General features: G+C 48.3%; 8 protein-coding genes across 8 annotated transcripts; 5 read left to right on the forward strand and 3 right to left on the reverse strand.

Moving 5' to 3' along the window:
- Positions 1–3685: 3685 nt before the first annotated feature.
- Positions 3686–6152, reverse strand: EDB91DRAFT_1294950 (beta-lactamase/transpeptidase-like protein; the record flags this gene model as incomplete). The annotated part of the gene is made up of 8 exons (XM_041324902.1): positions 5481–6152; positions 5193–5428; positions 5027–5135; positions 4726–4974; positions 4483–4665; positions 4403–4438; positions 4251–4351; positions 3686–4187 (listed from the first exon to the last, which is right to left on the reverse strand). Exons 1-8 carry the CDS (start codon positions 5736–5738, stop codon positions 3686–3688), a joined length of 1674 nt encoding a protein of 557 aa, XP_041175302.1. The 5' UTR covers positions 5739–6152.
- Positions 6153–6756: 604 nt separating this feature from the next.
- On the forward strand, positions 6757–8900 carry EDB91DRAFT_1143781 (uncharacterized protein). The gene is made up of 5 exons (XM_041319108.1): positions 6757–6962; positions 7017–7335; positions 7385–7735; positions 7786–7946; positions 8000–8900. Exons 1-5 carry the CDS (start codon positions 6940–6942, stop codon positions 8598–8600), a joined length of 1455 nt encoding a protein of 484 aa, XP_041175303.1. The 5' UTR covers positions 6757–6939; the 3' UTR covers positions 8601–8900.
- On the forward strand, positions 8901–12117 carry EDB91DRAFT_1143800 (poly-A polymerase). Its single transcript, XM_041319109.1, has 14 exons — positions 8901–9010; positions 9062–9190; positions 9395–9653; positions 9711–9876; positions 9923–10012; positions 10071–10209; positions 10265–10337; positions 10392–10512; positions 10568–10706; positions 10757–11019; positions 11087–11210; positions 11264–11342; positions 11401–11453; positions 11512–12117. Exons 1-14 carry the CDS (start codon positions 8994–8996, stop codon positions 11687–11689), a joined length of 1830 nt encoding a protein of 609 aa, XP_041175304.1. The 5' UTR covers positions 8901–8993; the 3' UTR covers positions 11690–12117.
- Positions 12118–12524: 407 nt separating this feature from the next.
- Positions 12525–14609, reverse strand: EDB91DRAFT_1143813 (uncharacterized protein). Its single transcript, XM_041319110.1, has 8 exons — positions 14491–14609; positions 14236–14405; positions 14082–14129; positions 13939–14034; positions 13748–13885; positions 13467–13700; positions 13270–13401; positions 12525–13217 (listed from the first exon to the last, which is right to left on the reverse strand). The coding sequence occupies exons 2-8, from the start codon at positions 14358–14360 to the stop codon at positions 12881–12883; spliced, it is 1110 nt and encodes a 369-aa protein (XP_041175305.1). The 5' UTR covers positions 14361–14405; positions 14491–14609; the 3' UTR covers positions 12525–12880.
- EDB91DRAFT_1143827 (GatB/GatE catalytic domain-containing protein) lies at positions 14518–17065 on the forward strand. The gene is made up of 12 exons (XM_041319111.1): positions 14518–14572; positions 14648–14836; positions 14890–14969; positions 15026–15167; positions 15227–15306; positions 15356–15459; positions 15515–15599; positions 15654–15765; positions 15820–15992; positions 16042–16256; positions 16317–16435; positions 16487–17065. Exons 2-12 carry the CDS (start codon positions 14668–14670, stop codon positions 16774–16776), a joined length of 1569 nt encoding a protein of 522 aa, XP_041175306.1. The 5' UTR covers positions 14518–14572; positions 14648–14667; the 3' UTR covers positions 16777–17065.
- A 530-nt stretch (positions 17066–17595) lies between these two features.
- EDB91DRAFT_1250323 (uncharacterized protein) lies at positions 17596–17969 on the reverse strand (the record flags this gene model as incomplete). The annotated part of the gene is made up of 3 exons (XM_041323212.1): positions 17596–17700; positions 17758–17904; positions 17952–17969. The coding sequence occupies 3 exons, from the start codon at positions 17967–17969 to the stop codon at positions 17596–17598; spliced, it is 270 nt and encodes an 89-aa protein (XP_041175307.1).
- A 2354-nt stretch (positions 17970–20323) lies between these two features.
- EDB91DRAFT_1143850 (uncharacterized protein) lies at positions 20324–21335 on the forward strand. The gene is given in 3 exon segments (XM_041319112.1): positions 20324–20561; positions 20581–20587; positions 20637–21335. The coding sequence occupies 3 exon segments, from the start codon at positions 20396–20398 to the stop codon at positions 21133–21135; spliced, it is 672 nt and encodes a 223-aa protein (XP_041175308.1). The 5' UTR covers positions 20324–20395; the 3' UTR covers positions 21136–21335.
- Positions 21336–23258: 1923 nt separating this feature from the next.
- Positions 23259–24112, forward strand: EDB91DRAFT_1143868 (uncharacterized protein; the record flags this gene model as incomplete). The annotated part of the gene is given in 5 exon segments (XM_041319113.1): positions 23259–23372; positions 23422–23424; positions 23443–23692; positions 23752–23874; positions 23923–24112. Coding segments are annotated over 3 exon segments (253 nt in total), but the record flags the coding sequence as incomplete, so codon positions are not given.
- Between the last annotated feature and the right edge of the window lie 75 nt (positions 24113–24187).

The raw sequence follows: 24187 nt of genomic DNA on the forward strand, positions 1-24187 counted from the left end.
GTCCCAATGATTTGTTTGAAGGTCAGTATGATTGTGTCAAGTCCTAGGGTCCACATAGTGGCTGACAAGGAATTGATAAGTGTGTATGTACAAAACAAAATGCACACCTACAATCCCAAAAGGTCTGCCATTGTGTGAGACAGCCCTTCAAAAGCCTCGTATTTGCCACCTTTGTGGCTGAGGTCAAGTCCCCCATCACCTGGGGCTGGCTCATATGGTATGTCATCAGTGATCATGCCTTGATCAGCAAGCATGCTCTCGACATTTTCTCAATCCACTGCATTCAACTCTAAGACTACATCAGCTCTGAGCGGTGGTGCTATGACTAGCGTTCACCAAATGGTAAAGACTAACACACAACCACTAGGACTCAGTCAAGAAGGATGATGATGAACAAGATAGATTTGAGTGTGAACGTCTAGGTCTACCACCAGTGTGGAAATGAAGAGGTTAAGTCTAAGGAGTACTTACACTAACTAACCTACTTATAAAAGAGTCGTACGATACTGCGGATGACTGAGCATGACATCATGATATAAGTGATGAGTCATACAGTGACTAAATAGAAGCCCAAGATCCGACCGGTACTTTTTTCGGAAGCGAGATTGTTCTAGCCCATGGAGTTGGGGAACCAATCAGTGAAACAACTGGTGATATGTGAAGAGGTGAAGATGTGACGGGAAGTGAAGTCACATGACCAGTTCGGTAACTAGAAGTAGCTGGAGGAAAGCCGAGGAACAAAAAATGATTTGTATTTGAAATTCGTGACAGGTGGTCATGCAATGGACATACCTCACAACTCAGACTGGCACCTAGCGTCAACAGCATCCATGTGCTTCTTTTGAGCTGAAGCAGTAAGCACACCAGAAGTACGCTGACCGTGTTTGAAACCATGTGTGATGACCGATTTCGACAAGCCACTGATTTTGGTTGATTTCTGTGAGTGAGACATTGAGAGGGCAGAGAGAGAGTAGCAGAGGGCATACATACAAGCCTAGTACATGTGGCAATCATGAGGCAGAGGATATGTTATGATCACAAGGCAGAGGACACATTACAAGTACAAGGTGAAAATGCTGCATAGTGCTATGGTGGGCTATATTAAAGGAGGCAGGGCCTGATATGAGACCGGTGACGATTGTGGTCAGTGAGATCTGAGAGGCTGGGACTCGGGAGGCGGTGGATGTTGTATGCTGTGGTGGAGAGTACCAGGAGTGCATGGGAATGCTCCAAATAGATGGTGGGGAGTGAATGTTCAGGGGTGGGAGGCATTGGGCTGCGAGGCATTGGGTGTGGAGGCGTTGGGCGTTGTACACTATGGTGGAGAGTATCAGGAGTGCGTGGGAATGCGCCAAATAGAAGTCAGGGAGTATAAGCTCGGGGCGGGAGGCGTTGCTGGTGGGAAGATAATCTAGTATGCAATTAGATAGGTAGAACAGGTAAATGCTTCAAGTACCTACATGATTTAGGGCAATATTTAATGCTGGCGTTGAGGAATCTTCGCTGTTGAGCCAAATAAGCGTGGGTGAGACACATAATCGTCCAGCCTAATAAGGCTTACTTATTGGGACACCCAGGTGACCGTGTCACATACGAGTCACTGGCTTGTCACGACATGTCACACATTGCCACGCCACACACAGAAACAAACTGTGAAACAAACTCAGCTGTCCAGGCTCCAAGGTACAAAACAACCCATCGCGATCAACGCCTGCCAGTTCTTCCTACTAACTAGCAGGATCTTAGATAGAATGGCCAGGTATTCAGCGGTACAGCCGTTTGCACAAAGGATGGCATAGATGCGGTATTTTTCATTGTCATCCTCTGTGCAAACGGCTACGCCGGATTCTTTGAACGCATACTACGAAGTTGACGGTGTACTATGTCTCTCTCCTGCCGATTGCAACACCTAAAATGCGGTACTAACGGCTTACATACAAGCTAGCTGTTCATCGACGTGTAAGTTAGCAAATCTTGCGGGGGACGATGTGAAAGATCCGAGATTCGATCTCATTTGTTGACCGTTCCGCCAATATTATCGCACGCAAAGTTGATAGTAATAATACCACAACGCTAAGGTCAGTGGGTATATTTTACTACATAATACAGAAGAAAGAACGAGCGTAGCCAATCGCCTGAACGGTAGAGCCTTTGATCAACACGCCAATGAACCTCTCTCGCTGCATCACGTCGAACTAGTTATATCTGGGAGAATACTAAGGGGTCTGAACTTTTCGTCGACGATCGTGATCGGTTCCTTTGCCACTCGATCAAGGCAACCATCAGAACTTGAACATTGATCAAGTCAGCATCAAACTGCTCAGAAGGCATACAAAGGCGACCTACCACGTCGGTGAGTGATGTGGTTAAATCCAGAATGAAAACCACTCATACTCACGCATGATAGCCAGGGGCAGCCTCTGCACTCTTTCGTCAGCACGCAAAAGATAGGACATTTTTCACTGTCAGCATCACTGGCAGATATCGATACTGTCAAAGCAGTAACGACGGCGAGGACGAAGGAGAAATGCATTGTTGGTGAGGATGTGATATTAGATCGAATAAATCTGAAGTGGATGGTAGGAAGACACCTTGCTTTTATGTGCTAGATATTGCTCTTCATGACGATGTAGGAAGAACCAATCCACCTGACATCCCCTTTCGAACAGATGATATCTGCAATTACAGCAGATTGCCACCTAAGATCTACCTTGTGAAGCAAAGTTCATCAGCAATCTGGCCTGGAACAATATATCACCTTGCGAAAGCAAGGTCAATGCCAGCTCGCAACAAGCCAGGCAACGTGTTAGCCTCAGCATGATTACAGGCCTAGAGCGTGTCGTCAGCTCACCGTGACAAGTAAAAGGACGCACATGATATATCATAGGCCGATATGCATGGACACGATGCGTTGGTAGAAGCGCGTATCCTCACGAACCGCTCTCTGGCTATCTTGTCATAGAAAATCTTATAGAACACGGCCAGGCGTTGCGCAGTGCGATCCCCGACACTACAAAAGGTGCCAATAATGCTCTTCACCGCAAGGAACTGTAGGCTAGCCGCCAAGTGTATCACTTCGTCAGGAGTGATGGTCATCGTGGGGGTGTCCCAAACAGGGGAATGCAAATTCGTGCCGAGACACCATTTGTATGGAATCAGTACCACCACTTGCATTAGCCGTTCAGGACCAGGAAAATTCCAGATGGGCTTTCTTCGCTATCATATATTTCCATCTCTGCACAGTCAAGACTTTTCAAATTTGGGATGCCTTTCAGCATGCGATGAAAATTATATCGCCAAGGGATGGATATTTCACTCGGTCCCTCGCATAGATTCTATACGATTGTCAATAATATTCCTGCTATGAAGTAAGGACGGGTATTACTAACCCGAGTGAGGAAACCCGTCATGATTTCCTCAACATGCTCTGGAATTTGTCCGTGTAGTCGGTTTGGGCTCCAAATCATGAGATCAATTCCCACGTTCATCACAGGCAAGTTCCGAACGTGTACACAGGATTCAGGCTATCGCACCAGGTCCGGGAGCTAGAAATCTCAATATATCGACAATGAAGTGACTTTTGGACAACGAAACTGGTAACTGTCATCGCCTCGCAGCTCCCCCCACGATATGTTGTAGGAGAGGCTGAAAGCTTTCTGTTGTACATTTGAAAGTATCTGTATCACTATACCTTATCGAACCACACTTCAGCTCGGTCTTTCACAGTCGTATGTGTTCGCTCCCTCTCCGTGAGTTGACCAACCAGCCCGACCAAGCCAAACCCAACAACCTTTCCATCTTCCACGACAAACTCTGCTGTAGCCTGGGACGTCCCTATTTCCGCTGTCTCGAATGGCGTACTGTCTCGTCCATACCCTTCAGGGAACAACGAGGTGTACTGCACCGAGAACGTATTTCCAGACTGATGCACAGCCCGAATATGAGATGCCCATACGCGAGGCCAGGCTGCGAGCAGCTGAGGCGAATTAGGAGCACTTGACTGTGCTGCATCCACTGCAGTGAAGTCGGAGATCACATCTCGACAATACGAGGAGCTGCTGGAGGGACTGCAAAAGGAGAGGACGCCGTATCCGGGGTTGGCGTATGTGCCCGAAAATGCTTCGACTGCAAGCTGCAAGCCAACGACGCCTTCATGTTGAGGCGTGATTGCTTTCTTCTCAGGCATGCTGGGTGAATCAATGACATGTAAGCAAAGACAAAAGCAGCATTGGACAATGAAAAGAACGAACATCAACGGTGAAGGCTGCGACCGCAGGTGCAGAGCAGCATCAATTATGCGGTTAGAGATATTCATCACAGGCGTTGCTCGATCGCCCCCGTTGGCAAAAAACTACAACTCCAACATCATCATCTGGAAGGAATGAGACCAGCGTGGAGAGACCTGGAATTGATCCCGAGTGATATACGACCTAATCCTCTGACATCAGTAATCGTGGGAATGAACGAATGAACATTTGTTACATCATGTCCGAGGTACGAGTTTCGGAACCATCCCATCCCATACCCCTGAATCGAGTGTTCAGAATCATCTGGGGCGTTGATAGATACGGAGTACGACTGCGATGCATTTCCATGCACAGACAGCGGTATGACTGTAACGTTGTCGTGCACACCCTTATTAAGCCACACCGCAACCCATTTCGACTGGACGACGACGACAACACTATCAGTTAGTGAAATATAATGAAGGTGAAAAGAACTTACCATGTCTATGGCGTTCGAGATTACACCACCTGGACCGGCCTTCAGCATCGCCATCTCTTCTGTGAACCACTCAGGCAGGAGCCTGCCACTGCCAGTCCATCCCTGTGTGAATTTTCCCGTCTTCCCAGCTTTTGCTGGTGAGAAGGTGGAAGAGAACATTCCTAGGGGCGTGAATATCCGATCCTCCACAAAAGAGGTGTAGGTTTGTCCGGAATAAGTTTCGATGATGTGTGAGGCCACCATGAACATCTGTTCGTATCTTGTAAGAAAGGATTTCGCGGTTTTGCCCATTCTACGTTACCTGGTTGTTGTATGACCACTGTTCCCGCAGTTCAAAAGCTGGTCTTAGATAGCGTAACCGCATTACAGCATCTTTCGCACTGTCGTATGGTCCATACGAGTAATCATGACTGATTCCTGCTCAGTAGAATCCTGTTCTGGAGCGAGGAAATTGTGTAAAGGCTTACCGAGGAAGACCCGAAACATGAGACAGGATGTCCTTCATATTAGCTTTCTTGGACGCCCATTCATCCATCAATTGCCATTCTCCCGGAAGAATGTCTTCTACTGTGGAGTGCCAATTAAATTCCTTCAGATCGGGGGGAAGCGGCGTGACGTTTCTTCCGTGTTCGAAGTCGTCCATTAGAATACCAAGAGCGGTGGCGCAGAATGCCTTGGACACGGAGGCCATATGAAATAATGTCTATAAACGAGGTTTCAGATTTCATACTGGTAGAAACTTGAGTAGTCCGCACATCCTCTGTTGTCTGCTGCCCGTTCTCGGACCTGTTTCCCCATGAATGAAATTCCGGTTCTCCATACCTCGGGACAACTGCGACAGACAGTCCAGTAATGTTCCAAATGTCAAGGATCTCTTGAATGGAGTTGGAAAGCGCCGGGGTGATAACCTGACCATTGTTTACACTGACGGAATCAGTTGGGAACGATAGCTGAGAAAGATGGGCGAATGGCTGGCTCAAGAAGCCTAACGCTACACTCAACAATCTAGCCATATTGTTGGGAAGGGGATGGCAAAATGGACACTCTGTAACCTGCCTTGTGTTCGAGTGGGACTAATAACATCGTGACCCTGAGACATGGTGAAACGTAAGATAAGGAGGCTGGCACCATATAAATATCTTCCTCACATGACCGTCTCGAAGTCGGACGATCCTGTGTGGGCGCTGATATCTGTCCATAACTTGTGAGGATGTCTTGCGCGGTTTTTCCCATTCGACGTCACCTAGTTGTTGTATATCGGCATCCCTTCAAAAGCTAGGATGCGCATCTGCACTGCCGTGGAGTTTCAGGAGTCGTATGAACAAGATTAGAAGGCCATCAGCTGGTCTTCCCCATGGGACCTTCTCGAAGCTGAATTCGATTACAGAAGGTATATACATAGGCACTGAATGGTGAACGCTAAAAGCATGACCCGCATACGGAGGACCGTCTGCCAGTCGCTGGGCTTGAGCTCGAGTCCGAAATGTGGAACTCTAGTATTTTACTTGCGCAAATTATCTTTCCACAGGAGTCGGGCAGATAACAAGTAGCTCACCTCAAGTCGGAGCGACGTCCCTGTTTCTTTTGATAGGAAGGATCTGGATTCGAGACATACGTGGGCCTTGATGGGCTTCGATAGTACCTCGGCGTCTCAGCGTGTCACGGGTAGTGATCACCAATAGGTAATAGGTTCCACGTCCTGTGACATGGAGCCTATTTCGTGAATTTCATACCGGTTCAAGCGCTTATCGGTAGTAGCGTTCGTAGACATTTTCAAAACGCCCGGTGAAAGTCTTTGCAGGCGGCTAAATCGGATCTGGCATGGCCTGTTCGAACGGTCCTAATGCTTTAAAAAGTTACCTTCAACGTACGTTCGTCAACTTGAAGTGGGCTTCAGTGGTGGACGTAGACCTACGTAGAAGAAGTGATTGAATCGTACTTGGCGGTTGGGAATTGACAGCTGGGCATTATGTCATTTCTCGATTTAGAAGTGCATGTTCGACGCGGCGTGATGAATCATTTGCCTCGGCTCAGAGTTATCGAGAGGCGCTCTAGGTTAGCTGCCCACTCCACTCCTTTAAGTCTTCTACTGTAACGTTTTCACTACTGCCTTGTACTATAGGCCTTACTTTTTGTTGTTGCCTCTGACCTCCTTGCCTTCGTTTTGGCCTCTCACACTCAAATCATTTCCGCGTGTAGTAGACTTCTCTCGCCATGCATAGCAATCATTTCCACAAGTATGGGACTGCATGTGCCTTCTCTTCCTCGCTCACACAATGTTATATTTGCAGGATGATGGCCATGCCTCGAGCCAATTCAAACTGCGAGCCTGCTGACCCAGACAACACCCTTACAGACCGCCTTAACACACTTCTCAACTCTTCGGGTTCAGGATACGTGTTGAACCTATGTCCAAGCACGCAATACCTCATACAAGCCCCCATCCTTTTTGCGGCATCCAATCAAGAGATCAGTACTCTTGGATATCCCACCGATGACAGTCGAGCTGTCTTAGTAGTCAATGGCCCTGTGTCAAATGGTACCGGCCATACAACAGCCGTCGTCGGCAGTTGCGCGAATTGCGACGGAGTGAGGTTGCGGAACGTGCAGGTAAAACCATGGACACTTCATCGCTTCCCTCGCCCTAATTATCTCACAGATAAATGGTACACGGGGTGGCGCGCCTCCCATCTCAGGAGGCGCAAATATTGAAATGGGCGGTCCGAACTCGGATCAGCTTATCGAATACGTGCATTCTTATGACCCCAGAGGCTGGTCATGTCTCCATGTCGCTGAGGGATCATTGAATTGCAATAACGTCACGGTCCAGAACAATGATATTGGACCCGCCGGATCCGATCTTTTCCAGCAGTGGGCAGATGGAATTAGTGTGGCTTGCCAAAACAGCCTTATTCGTAATAACATGATCAATAATCCGACGGATGGAGGCATTGTACTCTTTGGCGCTCCTGGGACTCGCGTTGAAAACAACACCATCTGGGTCGAGACTGTAAGTGTACAAATTCCATGCTTTTCTGTTGGTTCTTAACGGCGATGCAGAATACATTACTCGGAGGAATCAACATGGTCGACGTATCACCCTTTAGTGGTGATTATAAGGGGGTCGTGGTCACCAACAATATCATTGCTGGTGGGTTCGCCTCTGATCCTGCCACAGGGTCGGCGACCAAGGGTACAAATAACGAAGATGTCGTCATAAAGTACGAGGAGTCACCTTATTTTTTTTATAAAGGTGCTGACAAGAACGACTCAGAATCGGAATTGCAATTGGTCCCCGCACCTGGTTCGGAACCGAGTATCTCAATAACGTTAGCACTGGCGGAACAGTGCTCGACAACCAGCTCACTGGCGCATTCAGCTACGGCATTGCCATCTCGTCTGCAACTAATTTTACGGTGGAGAATAATGTCCTTGTTGGAAACACTTCTTTTATTGGGGCGCGGGGTCCGAACTGCACTACTGGCGACCCGACACCTTCTCCTGCAGCGTTTGTCCTTGATATCAACACCACCTCGAAGAGCACGACCCAGTCAGACTTTCAGGATAACACGAATGGTGACAGTTTGACTTGTGTTCTCCCCCCTGCCGGCGGAGACTATTGGCCATACGGTGGAAACCCAGGCTCATCGTCCCCGCCTGTTGGTCCTCCCGAACCCTCGCCTTCGACGAGTAGTCATTCATCAACCGGTGCAATAGTTGGTATCGTGCTAGGCGTCATTGCTGGCATCCTCTTTGTGGCCTTACTTGCATGGTATATCCGCAAGTGGGCCCTAAAGCGCACAGCGGATCGCTCTCACTTCAGGGCTACGCGGCAAGCCCCGAGGGGATATATTCAGAGTAAGGAACAATTCTGAGTCTCCTGGACATACTTGCCTGCATCTATCTGCTTTTTTCCTGCCCGTCCTGTTTATTACAACACTTACTTTTTCCCGGCCAATGACGATAGATTACCCGGTGTTATTGCATTCTACCTGTGATTATATCGACACGCTACCTCTTATATTAGTGTATATTGCCGAGTTGTACATACCCTACCTTCACATTGCTACCCATAGAATTCACAACCCGAGCCTTGAACAGTTTTCCCGGCCTGCCTGAAGATAACATTGTGGAAGCTCCAGAATGACTAAGCAGACTGAAATAGTGGCGCGGGTGGTTTCTAATTCCATTGCCCGCAACTCTACACGATTAAGTCGTTTGACGCAAGTTCAGTCGCAAGTGTGTTTAAGTCTCAACTTCACGCAGTCATGACCACGGAGAAAGGGTAAATACAACCTTCAGTCATCGAATAACCATCTAACTGACGTTGCTCTAGGTATCTTGGGGTTACGCCGCCAATCTCGACTGCTGAATCGACCGAGAGGGAAAAGGAGGTCACAGCGACCTTGATGGAGGAGCTGAGAAGACAGAATACTTTCGAGAGCGTGGATGAGGCCCGGCTCAGGTAGGATCAATGCTTTTTTGCTTTCGTTGGACATCGATGCGCGAACCAAAAGTCGGCTCGCCGAGAACCTCGTGGACACTGCGCTATCACAGAAGATGATTGGATACGCATTTCATGGTTCTTGGGTTGTTCCTAGTGTCTAGCCTTTTTAGTCTATGCCTTTGGAGAGGGAGGCGATACTGAGGACGCTTTCGATTTTCGCAGGGAAACGGTGCTTGGACGTGTAGCTGCCGTCGTCAAAAAATTTGTGTATGAGGTGTCATTGTCTCGCGGACTTTCGGAAGCGGCAGCGAACGCTGCTGGGGGGAAAATATTTACCTTCGGTTCATATCGTCTCGGCGTTCACTCACCCGGGTCCGATATTGATACACTTTGCGTTGTTCCTAAACATGTATCCCGCGAAGACTTTTTTGAAGTCTTCGAGAAAATGCTTGTCAAGGTAGAGGATATTACGGAGGTATCGGTAAGTTTTATCCAATAGTGATTACTTCTGCGACTTGGACTGATGATGATATATTAGGGCGTTCCAGAGGCATACGTTCCGATTATCAAGGCCAAAATCTCAGGGGTACCATTAGATTTCCTGATGGCTCGTCTGGCGCTGTCATCTATACCAGATGATTTGTCACTGAAGGATGACAATCTCTTGCGAAATCTAGACGAGCGATGTGTGCGAAGTCTTGGAGGTAAGGCCTGCGTTTCGTATCGTTTAACGATATTCATCGTGCACAGGTTCACGGGTGAATGATGAGATTCTGCGTCTGGTGCCCCATGTTGAGGTCTATCGAGATTCACTTCGATGCATCAAGCTCTGGGCCCAACGTGAGTGGTTCTGCTGGATGACTTGGGGCGAAGGGCTTTATTTATACACCGCATTCAGGGAGAGCCATCTACTCGAATGTAAACGGGTTCTTGGGCGGTGTCGCATGGGCAATCCTTGTTGCCCGAATATGTCAACTGTATCCTAATGCTACTGCGGGGGCAATCGTCAGCCGATTTTTCATCATCATGTACCAATGGTGCGCCTGCTCATGGAAGTGCTTTTTGGTGTGCGTGTATGCTATTGATGTCCAGGTCATGGCCGCAACCGGTGTTGCTTAAACAAATAGAAGAAGGCCCACTACAAGTTCGCGTATGGAACCCAAAGGTATCCCTCATTTCTTGTGGTGAATCAGGCGCAGAGCCTTATACACATTCGTAGCTTTATCCTGCAGATCGATCGCATAGGATGCCCATCATCACACCCGCATATCCTGCAATGTGCTCGACTCACAATGTAACAGCATCGACACAGATGATCGTCACTGAAGAGTTCAAGAAAGGTGGGTTTACTGTTCCTTTAATTCTGCCTTTTGTGGTATTCTCAAGGGTATATAGGAGCAGACATTGTGGATAAGGTTATCGTCGGCACGGCAAGTTGGTCAGAACTTTTCCAGAAACACGACTTCTTCCACAAGTATCGATATTACCTTCAAGTTATCGCCTCAACGGGCGGCGCTGATCTGCAGATCAAATGGTAAGAGTTTCTTTCGTCGTATGTTCGGCAAGTCTGCAAGTCATGTTTAGGGCAGGAACCGTCGAGTCTCGGATACGGCAATTGGTTATGAAGCTTGAATACGTTGATTCATTGATTCTCGCGCATCCATTCATCAAAGGCTTTGATCAAGTCTCACATTGTATTACGGAAGAGGAGGTCAGACAGGTTGCACAGGGACAGATCTCCGATGCTATCGCCAAGCGAACGAAAGCTGACATTGAAGGTGTCGACGGTTCCAGTACAGTGCACTCGACAACCTTCTATATTGGTCTTCTGATTGAACCCAAGCCCCGTGCGTCATCAGTTCCTATGCCGTTTCATCTGGGATATTTGCGGCTCATCACGTTTCTATTTTGAAGTTGGCGCCGTGGGCCCGCGGAGGCTCGATATATCATACCCAACCACCGAGTTTACAAAGCTCGTCAAGATGTGGGAGAAGTACGACGAGGATTCGATGGGTATTGTGGTGCGGAACATCAAAAGGTCGTGCAATTTGATGGGCAAGTGACCGCTTCCGATCTCACTCATTTCATTAGTTCTGCTCTTCCCGATTACGTGTTTGATGAAGGCGAGCGGCAACCAAAGCAGGTACTGAAGCGTCCGAAGACAGGCAAAGTGGGTGGTTTGGGTATTTGCTTGAGCATGACTGACCTGCATTACGCTGTATGTGAAGGGATCGGGCAAGTCACACAATACCTCGCCTGATATGCCCAACAAGAAGAGACGGTTGGTACACACTCTTTCACATGTTTTTACCATTGATCTCGCGTGGCTACGCGCTCAGCAGATCGGAGATGACACAAGATAGCGAGAATGGTATTCCGGGCTTGTCGTTCTTGAGTGGACCTCTACATGGCGAAACCAATGGCCTATATGCTCCTATCAACAGGGCTGTTAACGAAATCAAGACTCCTCAACTTCCTCTCGGTGAAAACGCTGCCGTCGCCACGGGAGCGCAATAGAAAGATGGTCGCCTCCCTGGTCCCTTGAACAACTTCACCAAGCTCTAGCTCTGCTCCAGCTTGCTCGTTCTGGGGGCCACAGACCAGTAGCCCAGTCTTTATTGTCATGGCCATCCTGCAGGTGTTTGGTTTATTTATCCATTTTTCTACAGGGACCGAAGCACATGGCGAGATGCACTGGGCAAACGTCCAGACCTCAACAGCGCAGTTCAGTGGGATGAGTGCTTCACTTATGTCCGTTGGCTTTTTTGTTGCATCTCCCTTCCCAGAGTCCGCGCTACTTTTCACTTTAATACTCTTCCCTTGGCACTCAAAGCTTCAAGTTTGGCAGCGTCAATTTTCTCTTCGTATTTCAGCATTTTAAAATCCAGAGACACAAATTTGTACCGTAACTTACGCATGAACTATAAATTTTCCGCGACGTAGAACGTGTGCGTAAGTAAACAACCGTGGTCTGTGAAATATCTCAAGATGAAAAGCCGCTGGCATAAATTGAGTTGCTATCATTCCCAGTGTTCTGCAAAACTTTTAGCAAAACTTTTGTAGCTCCTCAATCACCTCACATTTTCTTTCGCAAATTTGCACCATTGTGGATTCGTATCTCTTCTACGTAGCTCTCATTTTTACTCATTTTTAGGACGATGTGGTGTAGTGTCGGAGGAAACCCGAGAAAATCCAGTCACGGGTTGTCACACCTCGCCACAGTACCGGCGTAGCCAACTTTTACTCTCCGCAGCGACTAGGTTGTCGGGTTTGTGCGAAATAATGTGGAGGAGATTGAATTTCTTACACATCCCCCCTGTCTGATGTCACGTTGCCGCATTCGCCGTCAATTCTACCACCATAGCACCTCAACGCAAGAGAATCATCTCTATCGAATTTGTGTTCTGGCATCCCTACAAGATGATCCTCGTGCTCCGGGTAAAACTTTACGAATACCTTTGCAGGATCTTTGGGATCTGGGTGATTTGTATTCGAGCAAGGTTGCAAAATACCACTATTTCATCTCTCGCAGTTGCAACATCCAAGAAACTTTCGTTCTACTTGTACAATACATAATTTATAGGTACTCTGCATATGCCTGAATTTTTCAGACGCCAGTCGAGTACGATGTTGAAATGCTATAAACCTTTTGCATATTAGGTACCCTGTGCAGAGTACTGGATATGATAGTATAAATACAGTCATGGATCAACGATGTAGTGGGAGATGCCTTGACGAACTACCAACTGCATCCACAGGTGTCCGGGAGGCCCGAGGCCAATTGGGGTTCAAACGCGGGAAATCACGTTCTATCCGCGGTGAATCTGGATCGCGGACGCCCATCTCGAGTTTTGAGCCCAGTGCTTCAAAGTTGAGACCCGCGCCGAGCTTGAATTCGTCTGATTTCCAGAGGCGCTGGTAGATGTAGGATTCGCCGGATTGAGAGGTGGCGGAGGAGGCGGGGGAATGTGATACGAAGGGCGTGCGAAGCCAGAAGCGGAGGCGGTGAGATGCTCCTGGAGGCGTTGAGGTTACGGGTATGGTGCTTGGTGGATGTTGGTGAGGTTATGAATGGAAATTGTGGAGGGAGAACATACTAGATCATGAATGTGACGATTTGTGGTTCGCAGTCTAGTCTAAGGTAGCAGTCTTCAAAGAGTGTTTGTCCGGCGCCTCCGGCTTCGTACTCGAAGGAAATACTATATAGGCCGACTTCTACGATCTTCCATCTACATAATTCACATCGAGTGGATTAAGATATCATGTTATGGAGAAAGTGATGCGAAGGACGAACCTTATGATGAAGCTAACGTGCGCACGACCCACGACACCCTGATATATTAGCATATCTTGCGTTGCATTTCGCAATACAGCGAATGAGGCGTCTCCAACAGATCGGAAGTCGGGGTCTCTCCCAACCCAAAGATCATTGTCGCTAAATATCCGGTGGTCGATGCCTGCAGTGTGGAGCCAGACGCGCAGGCTGTACAGACAGCCAGCCGGTAAGCTCGTTCGTGGAGGGAAGACGCTGGTAAGGGGTGAGCTTCCTCTTGAGCTTGGCATGATGTAACTTACAACACAGAGAAGTCCAGCCGCCGGGGATCTATTGATAGTCTCAGGGTGAGTGGAGCACAGAGTGCTCTCTCGACGTGACCAGCTTTCATTGAGAGGGAGAAGATGTAGTGATTTGGTTGATCTGTTTCGGGTTCAATGCTTCCACACTTCAGGTAAATCATGACGAGGGGCAAAGTGACGGGACGACGTACAGCACGGAGAACTGCAGCGGAGCAGACCCAGCTCTTAAGTTGTAGGTGTATACCACTGTCTGTTGCGTGTCCATCTGCAAAAATGACTCTGAGGGACTGATGGGGCTGTTAATAGCCACAAAGTCACAAGGATTGATACGCACTTTGAAGTAGTCGACCTTGCCGGTGCGAGTGGCGGTACAGAATTTCTACTGTTAATGAGATCCACACCGCATAGACAAAAGTCCACGAATGATATACGTTGGATCAAATAGATCAATCAGCGACGAAAGAAGCCATTCGGGGGCACAAAATTACACTCTGCTTCCCACAGGGGGTTCGTAAACGGGGAGGAAGGGTTCCTCGTCGTCTTCTCGAGCAGTAGTACTGATGCTATCCTGTCGGATCACTGACCAGAGGTTTGCATGGAGATTTGCGGGCATATCACTTGTGATGAATGATGTTAACTTTCTGTATCATATGGAAGCCTGGAGACGAACGGGTACTAGGTTAATGTCGGGACGACCGGCTTGGCGGCGAACTAGTACTAGGACAAGGCAACAACGTACTTACGGCTTTGATGCGCAACTTGTGCCAGAATCAGCGCACGGGTTTCAAGTTGGACAGCCTACCATCAAGTCTGGATTATATTTGGGTCAGCACCTCACGCGGACGGTCCACATCAGGAGCTGTGGCATGTGCTAAATCGAAGATACTTGAAATTTTCTAGGAAAGGAAAGTCATACTTTGATGCTTATTCGACATTGTCCATGGCGCTCTATCCGGCTTCACCAGCTCTGCCATCTACGGCAAATCCATACTCGCGAAGCAATCCATGACAAGCGCTGGCCTGGCTGGCAAGTCATTATAGGTATTGAAGTGCATGCTCAGATCAAGTCTCGCCGCAAGCTCTTCTCAGGTGCATTCATATCCCATTTGATGACACGTTCCCATTTAATTCGACATGCACAGAGTCATTCACATCTCGTCCGGGTGAGATACCTAATACCACTGTGTCCGCATTCGATGCCGCATTCCCTGGAACACTACCCGTACGTACGCCTACCACACCCATTCACTCGACGTGCAACCTGACTTCGCATTTCAGACATTGAACCCGAAATGTGTCGAGTTAGCAGTCAGAACAGCATTAGCATTGAACTCGGAAGTTCCATCCCGCTCGGCGTTCGACAGGAAACACTACTTTTACTCTGACCTTCCGGCAGGGTATCAAATAACTCAGCGCTACTGTAAGCTCAACTCAATTCCGCAGAATGCAAATACCCACGACCTGCTTCCATACCTATAGCTCCACTTGCCAAGGGTGGTTATCTCAAACTCTCCAAAGGGGATGTCGCAGTGGGAATCACACAAATTCAACTCGAACAGGTGAGATAGACGGAGTTTTGCATGTGGGCCGAAGCCGAAGCATCCACAGGATACAGCCAAATCTACTTTCGATGGAATTCGACGTATCTCACTTATTGACCTAAATCGAGCTGGCTCAGGGTTGATGGAAATCGTTTCAGAGCCTGATATGCGGTGACTTACTTTGGTCTACATCATTCTCATCTAGTAACTTATTCCTTTGATGGAGATCCCCCGAAGAGGCCGCAGATTATGTTCGGACATTGCAGGCCGTCCTTCGCTGTGTTGGCTCGAGTGATGGAAACATGGAACAAGTGGGGCATCTGTCTCATGTAACTTTGATTCATTCTAAATGTGATTTCATTCAGGGATCCTTCCGCTGTGACGTGAATGTGTCTGTCAACAAACATGGAGAGCCACGTGGTACTCGTTGCGAGATCAAAAACCTCAACAGTGTGAAGTTCATGATGATGGCGATCAGTTAGTGAACTGTTTGCGCAGCCATTCCGAATTACCGCTGATTTTTGTGAACAGCTTCAGAGGTCTTCCGTCATATCGAGCTGCTCGAAGGTGGCCGCTCTGTGCCGCAGGACACCAGAGGATTTGATGAAAACAAAGCCGAAACTTTCAAACTCAGAAGCAAGGAGGATGCCCCGGATTATAGATACATGCCGGACCCGAATATCCCCCCATTGCTCATATCCGAGGTAACAGCCTGCTAGTACTTCTGTTCGTGTCACCTAAACATCCATTTAGGAGTATATTGAAGCCATCCGCCAAACCATGCCGGACCTCCCTGATGCAACCCGTGCTCGTTTACTGAATCTTGGACTATCTGAGCGTGATACCGATGTGCTCATGACCGTCGACTCAGGCCACGAGGTTGGATTTGATGGCGAACTTGGAAAGGGCGCCGTTGCTTACTTTGACTCCCTCGCGCAACAAAGGGACCCAAGGGTCGTTGTCAACTGGTGTGTTTGTTTGTTTGTTCCCTGATTGTAGAAGTTATGCACATATACATTTGTATCCAGGATGACGCACGAGCTCCTTGGGCAGTTGACTGCTCGGAAGGAGACTTTCAGCGATAATCCTGTGTCTGTCGAGCAACTGGGCGAACTCATCGACCTGGTGCAGGATGGCAAAATCACGGGTAAGTCTTCTCTTATCGTCAAGTTTCATAGTTGGAAATTATCACTACCAGGGACCTCGGGAAAATCGTTATTGAAGCATATCATCGCCAATCGGTCTTCGTTAACTCCCTCTGTGCTCGTACAGGAACTTTCTCTTGAGGCTGTATCGGAAGACGATAATGCCACTATCCGAGCTTGGTGTGCCGAAGCCATTGAAAAGCTTCCTGAAGAGGCGGAAGCAGTGCGCCAAGGCAATCCTCGAGTCCTCAACAAACTGGTGGGTAAGGTCATGCAGCTCAGCCGTGGATGTGCCGATGCACAAAATGCACGCGTAGTGCTAGAAGATATTTTGCGAAGATAGCTTCCTTTTGAATGGATATCAAATAACGTATGACTTTTTACGCCGCTCAGCACAATTCAGATTCTGCAAGCCCGCCTCCATACGAATCGCCGTAGTGTGCACTACATCACCACAGAAGGCAAACAGCAAGTCGCGAACTTCGATACAACTGATTCTTTGTCCTAGAATATGACCAATGCTGTGCTCGTGTCACCCACGATAACTTTTGAGGAAAATTCAGATTTTAAATAGGGAAAAACACTCGATGTGCAGTGCTGGAGCGGAATGAGTCAAAAAGCAAAGAACGACATACAAACATAGCATTATCGGCGGCACTGTAGAGGCACCGGCCGGTATAACACATTCCACCACCCAATCTGCAAGATGCATGTGATATTTCAGTCGAGACTCATCTGAACTACTCGCAATGTTCATGCAAGGGTTCGTTACTACTGCGACAGTACCACAAGCCGAGGAAACTGGGACGGTCGTGTACGCAACGCCGGCTGGATGACTTGAGGATGGTGGATGGGATGAGGCGTTATTAACTTGACGTCTTCAATAGGACTGCCATCAATGTCGCAAAAGGAAAGTATCACGTTCAAACATCTGACACAACGTAGAGCTGAGCCCCTGTAGTTCTGTACTGTGTAGTCAGCTTGCATGTCGTCAATACAAGGCGGAACACAATTGAAGAGAAAGGGTGACCACATGTCGACGACATATTGCTACAAGTCCATATTGATAGGGTAAAAGCATGTGACTAGGGACAACAGGAAAAATAAGATAGCAGAGAATGTTAGCGAAAGCGGCTTAGGAGAAGCCACACAATCAGCCCTTTCAATGCGATCCGGCGGATTGTGGCTGTGAATTGGGGTCCGGAACATAGTCTTCATCTCGTATCAAGTCATTGTCCTGGGCAGGAGCACCCGCTGCGGCGTGGAGCTGCAAGGAAGTGCATGAGGCCTAAAAAAAACGGTAATAAAGATCAGCTAAGCGTACCAATTCGCCCCACGCGAGAGAAACACCAACAATAGGTGGCAGAGCATGACCTGCACGAACTGGCCACCAGGTGGATGAGCGGTGTAGGCCAACATTGGAGGTAGTGGTAGAGAATAATGTAGTGGGGGGTGCTGGTGTGGGTCGAGACTAACAAGATGTAAGTCGACAACGTGATTACGGCAATCAGTACTTACGTTCTCGTGGGGATCCATATGTGAACGAGCCTGGGTCGAGGCTCACGCGGAAGGAAAGCGGTTGGAAGGTAGGGTCGATGTAGCAGGGAACTGTAAAGAAACACGTCAAGCCAACTGCGAAGGAAACAGAATTAATAAACATACATCCAAAGGATCACGAGGCCGATCATTCTGAACAGCAGGTCCTGCATTCAGGCGGGAATAAGGAAGGAGTTTGCGGATGTAGCGAAGCAAAGCAGGTTGCTGTATTGCAGGCAGAGATCTTGGCGGGCGGGGGACATGAGATATAACATGCGATGTCGCTGGGCTACGGCGCACGGCACAACGTGTTGCGTCGGACTGCGATTATTGATGTAGTGGTGTAGATGAGTAAAAGAAAGGGATCGCGTGCGTTGAGTAGCAAGGAACAGATTTTCTGGCGCTTTGGTCTGCAAGAGAATGTTAGCGCACGGACGGATACATCTATGAGGGTGAACGCATACACTGAGCTGTTCTTGTTGTGCAGGCCAGATGCTAGCAATAATGTCCGGTGGAGTGTCACATATATAGATCTTGGCATCGCTCCCGACTGTGTAAGTCAGTTGGCGTGAGTCTGGCAAGAGGATAATAGTGCAGGTCCAGGAAACATCGAAGGAGGTGAGGAGATGGCGTGACTTGAAGGCCCAGAGCTTGATGGATGGTGTCGTCGTTGGAAGTACTGGCGAGGAGAGCACAATCAAATGAGAGTGTCAGATCCTTGACATATGTGGTGGCCCTTCGAAGGGAACTCCGACAGTCTCCAGTGTCGACGCGTCGAACTCATAGATTGTCATGGCGTCCGAATCGTCATCCCTGAAGCTGAATGCGCCCACGATGGATTTGTCATTTGTTGTCCAGAACACTGGCGCGTACATGCATATCCCGGAGTCGACATATTTGCTCACTCCGACATCCAGTTTCTGTGTCTGGACATCCCACACTTGAAGGCGTGTCGCCAAACTGGACTTGACTGCGAGTTTCTTCGAGTCATAAGAGAATCGAACTGCGTCTTGAATGGACCAGCGACGAGTTTGCAAGTGTCCAATCGATGGTTGATGGCACGACGCGTGAACAAACTTTACCGCCGCTCGAGCAATGGAGATCTTGGAGAAATTACGTCATCCCAAGTTGTACCTTTTATGTGAACTAGCTAGACTTGTTAACGTGGATCACGGAGTCCGGACCAGAATTGATACATGCAGTCGTGCCAGATTGGCCAGAGTGTGTCCTGGACTGCGGTGACAGAGTCCTCCGAGGCCTGTTGCGTGTAATATACAACACGAGACTAAACAACAAGTCGATCGGTCCTTGTTGCGAGCTGGCATTGACCTTGCTTAAGTTCATCTGCTGGCATTGCAAGATAGGTGGATAAGTTCTTCCTACATCGCTATGAGGAACAACTGAGCATATAAAAGCAGAGCGTCTTCCTAGTACTGTCCCTTTCAGATTTATTTGATCACATATATCATATCCTCGCAAACAATGCGTTTCTCCATCGTCCTCGCCGTTGCTGCTACTTTAACAGCATCGATATCTGCTCTTGACTACTGTCCCTTGTTTTGCTGGCCCGGTATGAGAGAATGCACAGCATGCACTCCGGGGTCTCACTGTGTGAGTATGAGTAGTTTGTGTCCTGGATTTAACCACATCACTCACCGGCGTGGTAGTTGATCCTTGCATGCAGCGGGGATAATGTGACGGTGCCACCGTGAGTCATGTTTCTGCTTTCACATCGGTGCAGTATGGTTGATGGCACGACGCGTGAGTAGTACTTGATCAATGTGTTCCGCTGGAGCAATGCAGTTCTTGGAATGGGGAGGGGCAACACCCTGCCAATTTCAATCTCCGACAGTGACTAGTCTATAAGGGATTACCACTAGTTAGGCGTTAATGGATGGTCGCATAATGTATCTACCGCTACAGCTCAAACACATCACCAGTTGCTAAAACTTGAAGGGGGACAATGGCGTGAATTCCGAATCCAATTGTATTCTTGGTGCCACTTTTCAGAAAAACACGGTTTAGAAGGGGATGCATTCCAGCACAGGAGGCAGACAAGCAAATTTTTATTAAATTCCACCAAGAATACAATGAACGAGTAAATCTAGTGTATTCTAGATGGTCATTTACACACCAGCACAACGTAGTGGGGTGCGAGCGGTAGGTCAATGATTGTGAAGATTCGCTGCTGAGTAAGCATAATAAACGCGTCGCGTCGCGTCACATCAAACATCCTGACACTCTGCAGACCCAAATGCCAGCACGATACACAAAGCACGACCGTTGGAAACCTTCGAGAAAACGGACAATAGCTCAACAGCAAGTCACATCACGCATGAAAGCTCAGAGCACTCACACAAAAGGTCTCCTGAAGGAAAACATCCCTCCTGCAGCTACAGTTTCGTCCCCCAAATTAACCCTACCTGATGCAATCCTCCCAACATCAAAGAATTTTCACGTCCGCTACAGAAATGAGCGCCGATGCCACAAGCGGACCAGGAGTCATGTTGAAAGGCTGGAGGCAAGCCTACAAGAAGCACAATCAGCTGTTGTCGGGGCTGCCTCACAGGCTCGGGCAGATCAACAGTCACTCACAGCTGCACAGACGTCACTCACAGCTGCAAAGAGTGAGGCCAAACACTTGCGAGAGCGCAATGAGATCCTCACCAAACGTAACCATGCTCTTGGTATGCGTGTTTCTCGCGCACCTCTCCAGAAAGCACATGCCATCAAGAAGGCCACTGCTCGCACTATAGCACAAACCACAAAACATACAACATTTGCCCTGAAAAACAAGAATATAATCACTGATACTGTCCGCGACACAATCTGCGAGCTCGTAGCAACACACGACGTACCAGTATCGAGTGTTCGAGGTGTCTTTGGTGTTATCGCAGAGGACATCAACAAGATGCGCGTCGCTGAGCTGGACCTGCAGATCCGCTGGCATCGCCAATTCGATTCACAAATTCCTGCAGCGAAGGACCTTAAAGGCAAGAAAGCACCGGAGAAAAGGGCCATTCTGGCAGCTGCAGCAGAGCGGCTTTCTAGTGGGGAAGTAGGACCCAACACTGACGAGGCTGCGACGATGCAGGAAATTGAGGGACATGACACCACCAATGTTGGGGCTCTCTTAGGGGACTCCGATGAAGAAAATGACTCGTAGACGGCCGCTCCTCTTAAAATTTGATAGGCTCGTATAATCCACCTCATCTATAGTTCTTGCTGATGGCTCGGCGACCTAAATTCTTGTCGTGTAGGTGTTTGGTTACATGTCTACACCATCTCGTACTTTATTGACCACGTATTTCGCCGATACTTGATTACATAATATCACACTTTGTTTGGTGGCGCTGCGCCTCCCCACTTGGAATACTTAGTATAAGGTTATGAGTCTCGGACGTGTCTTGGCTTTGATTGTTTCAATTTATTATCACGAGCTCTTTGCAGCATGGCCGGGTATTCAAGTAGCTACGACTCCTTAGTAATCACCAGGCTGGTATCTAGTCACTTACGTGCGAGAATGCATCTCTTTCCTTGTGCCGTCATCACTTCGACCTGCCGTCACAAGCAAATGTCCCTCACCAGTACATGTCTCACATTCCTCATCAACCCCTGCAACACAACATGGGCCAGGGAAGATGAACCTAAGTCGATCAGATAAGGTTGACTGACAAAATTCTGCACCAATTTCTCAAGGAGGATGGGTGGCGTATGAAGGAGCCATGGAATTCTGTCTATGGCCCCGGGGGTGAACGGTATGACGCGTCAGATTTTATCATCTTACCTGTGCTTATCGTTGTTTATAGCGGATACATTTTAGATCACTCGGCACAACTGCCAACCCCGGTCTTGTGCACGATGAGTGGAGGTCTTGAGACCTTCTTCATTAACTTTTTGCACAAACCTTCGCCCAAAGAGTGCTGCTAAGCCCGTACTGAAGCCTTGGCTCACAAGAGATAGAAGTGTGGCCCAGGTCAGCGTGCTTTCACCTATTGACCTTGCTTCACGAGGTAGACCTCAGGTGACAATCTGCTGGCATTGCAGGATAGGTGGATAAGTTCTTCCTACATCGCTATGAGGAACAACTCAGCATATAAAAGCAGAGCGTCTTCCTAGTACTGTCCCCTTCAGATTTATTTGATCACATATATCATATCCTCACAAACAATGCGTTTCTCCATAGTCCTCGTCGCTGCTGCTACTTTAACAGTATCGATATCTGCTAGTGACGCTGACGGCTGTCCCTTGATATGCATCCCCGGTTTGAGAGACTGCTTATGGTGCAGTAAGGGGTCTCACTGTGTGAGTATGAGTAGTTTTTGTCCTGGATTTAACCACATCACTCACCGGCGTGGTAGGTGTTCTTCATTTGCAGCGGGTAGTATAATAAAGTGTGATCGTGAGTCATGTTTCTGCTTTCACATCGGTGCAGTATGGTTGATGGCACGACGCATGAGTAGTTTTAGTATCTGAGTTGATCAACGTGTTTGCTTCTTTACTGCCGCTGGAGCAATGCAGTTCTTGGAATACTTAGCATAAGGTTACGAGTCTCAGACGTGTCTTGGCTTTGATTGTTTCAATTTATTATCACGAGCTCTTTGCAGCATTGCAGGGTATTCAAGTAGCTACGATTCCTTTCACAAGCAAATATCCCTCACCAGTATACGTCTCACATTCCTCATCCACCCCTGCAACACAACATGGGCCAGGGAAGATGAGCCTAAGTCGATCAGATAAGGTTGACTGACAATTTTGCACCAATTTCTCAAGGAGGATGGGTGGCGTATGAAGAAGCCATGGAATTCTGTCTATGGCCCCGGGGGTGAACGGTACGACGTGTCAGATTTCATCATCTTACCTGTGCTCATCGCCGTTTATAGCGAATACATTTTAGGTCACCTGGCACAACTGCCGACCACGGTCTACAGCGCCCTTATTCGTGTACCGAAATGGTTCATGTACACGATGAGTGGAGGTCTTGCGACCTTCTTCATTAACTTTTTGCACAAACCTTCGCCCCCAAAGAGTGCTGCTAAGCCCGTACTGAAGCCTCGGCTCATAAGAGATAGAAGCGTGGCCCAGGTCAGCGTGCTTCGCAGAGGCTTGCGTTCGCATTTTTAAGCTAGGATTCGCTGCAAGACTTGCTAGTCGCCCGCCGAGAAAAGTTTGGGAAATGTAGGCGGTGCAACGTTGCTCTGTGTTGCTTGAATCTGAAACTTGAGCGAGTTATGGTTAATAGTTGATGACGTGGTTGGTGTGCGGCATCACTAGTCCCGCGCACACGACTTTTTTCGCATAACATACCTTCTTGACACCGCCAGTGATGTCCATGCTTGTTCGCTCAATGCTGCCCAGAACCTTTGCTTCCGTAACTGGTCGCGATATCTTGCATTCTGCATTGTAAGGGAAGCACAATCCAAAAACCTTTCTTACCCCTCATGAAGTTTTGCTACGCAATATGTGCCAGGTGGACGTACGTTCATGAACGCACGAGACGAGCTCACTCTTGTGCTCGACAGCGATTTTAAAGGGCACAATCAACGACCCTACGGAGTTCCCTCCTTCATCAAGGACGAATGGTTCGTATCACTGGGCTTTCGAGCGACTTCTTGCGGCCTTCCTCATTCCCATGACCGCAGCTGCTTTCGTGACTTCTGGATCATCATGTCCCGTCCTCGACGAATTACCAGGTATTAGCTTAGTGATGCGCTCTCATTGGGGTGCGTGGCCATTAACGGTGGATCTTTGCGAGAATCTGACATTGGCTTCTTCATGCTAGTTCGACTTAATGACGTGCACAAACGCAAATTCCCCATCATTAGCCCTATCATGACTGGGACACTAAGATCAACGACGGTCGGTGTGCTCGTCAGCGTGTATCAGTTCCACACCAATGATATTGGTACGATCAATATTCCTATCTTTCATCATCCGACTTAATTTCCTGTAGGCTCGACGGAGCTGATTGCGAAGGTCTGGACTGCATTAGATCTGACACAGGGTGGGCAGAGTGACTTCACGCGTGGTAGGCCCGTCGCCCGAGGCGACTTTTACACTGTATTGGACGTGGAGACTCATAGAGACCTATGCACGCCTGCCACACAATATTATACATGCGCATTTTTGTCAAAATAGGCACGACAAGGGCAAAGTCTACAAGTCCCTACAGCTAGATATCGCACAATGATTGAACCAAGCCCTGGACCACTATGTCT

This window comes from Suillus paluster, assembly GCF_016628075.1.
Source record: "Suillus paluster strain FC165 chromosome Unknown EDB91scaffold_42, whole genome shotgun sequence".
Taxonomy (NCBI): Eukaryota; Fungi; Basidiomycota; class Agaricomycetes; order Boletales; family Suillaceae; genus Suillus; species Suillus paluster.

Bases quoted from the DNA above. Each gene is read 5' to 3' on its own strand.
- EDB91DRAFT_1143781 (XM_041319108.1), top strand. From the start codon at position 6,940: ATGCATAGCAATCATTTCCACAA. The intron at 6,963-7,016 runs GTATGGGACTGC...TTATATTTGCAG, and splicing joins CATAGCAATCATTTCCACAA to GATGATGGCCATGCCTCGAG. The intron at 7,736-7,785 runs GTAAGTGTACAA...ACGGCGATGCAG, and splicing joins ACACCATCTGGGTCGAGACT to AATACATTACTCGGAGGAAT.
- EDB91DRAFT_1143800 (XM_041319109.1), top strand. The intron at 9,191-9,394 runs GTAGGATCAATG...CGATTTTCGCAG, and splicing joins GTGGATGAGGCCCGGCTCAG to GGAAACGGTGCTTGGACGTG. The intron at 11,211-11,263 runs GTCGTGCAATTT...TCATTTCATTAG, and splicing joins GTGGTGCGGAACATCAAAAG to TTCTGCTCTTCCCGATTACG.
- EDB91DRAFT_1143813 (XM_041319110.1), bottom strand. From the start codon at position 14,360: ATGCCCGCAAATCTCCATGCAAACCTCTGGTCAGTGATCCGACAGGAT. The intron at 14,035-14,081 runs GTGCGTATCAAT...CAGCCCCATCAG, and splicing joins GCAAGGTCGACTACTTCAAA to TCCCTCAGAGTCATTTTTGC. The intron at 13,402-13,466 runs GTTCGTCCTTCG...TGAATTATGTAG, and splicing joins CACGTTAGCTTCATCATAAG to ATGGAAGATCGTAGAAGTCG.
- EDB91DRAFT_1143827 (XM_041319111.1), top strand. From the start codon at position 14,668: ATGCTTATTCGACATTGTCCATGGCGCTCTATCCGGCTTCACCAGCTC. The intron at 14,837-14,889 runs GTGCATTCATAT...CGACATGCACAG, and splicing joins TCGCCGCAAGCTCTTCTCAG to AGTCATTCACATCTCGTCCG. The intron at 16,257-16,316 runs GTGTGTTTGTTT...ATTTGTATCCAG, and splicing joins CCAAGGGTCGTTGTCAACTG to GATGACGCACGAGCTCCTTG.
- EDB91DRAFT_1143850 (XM_041319112.1), top strand. From the start codon at position 20,396: ATGCAATCCTCCCAACATCAAAGAATTTTCACGTCCGCTACAGAAATG.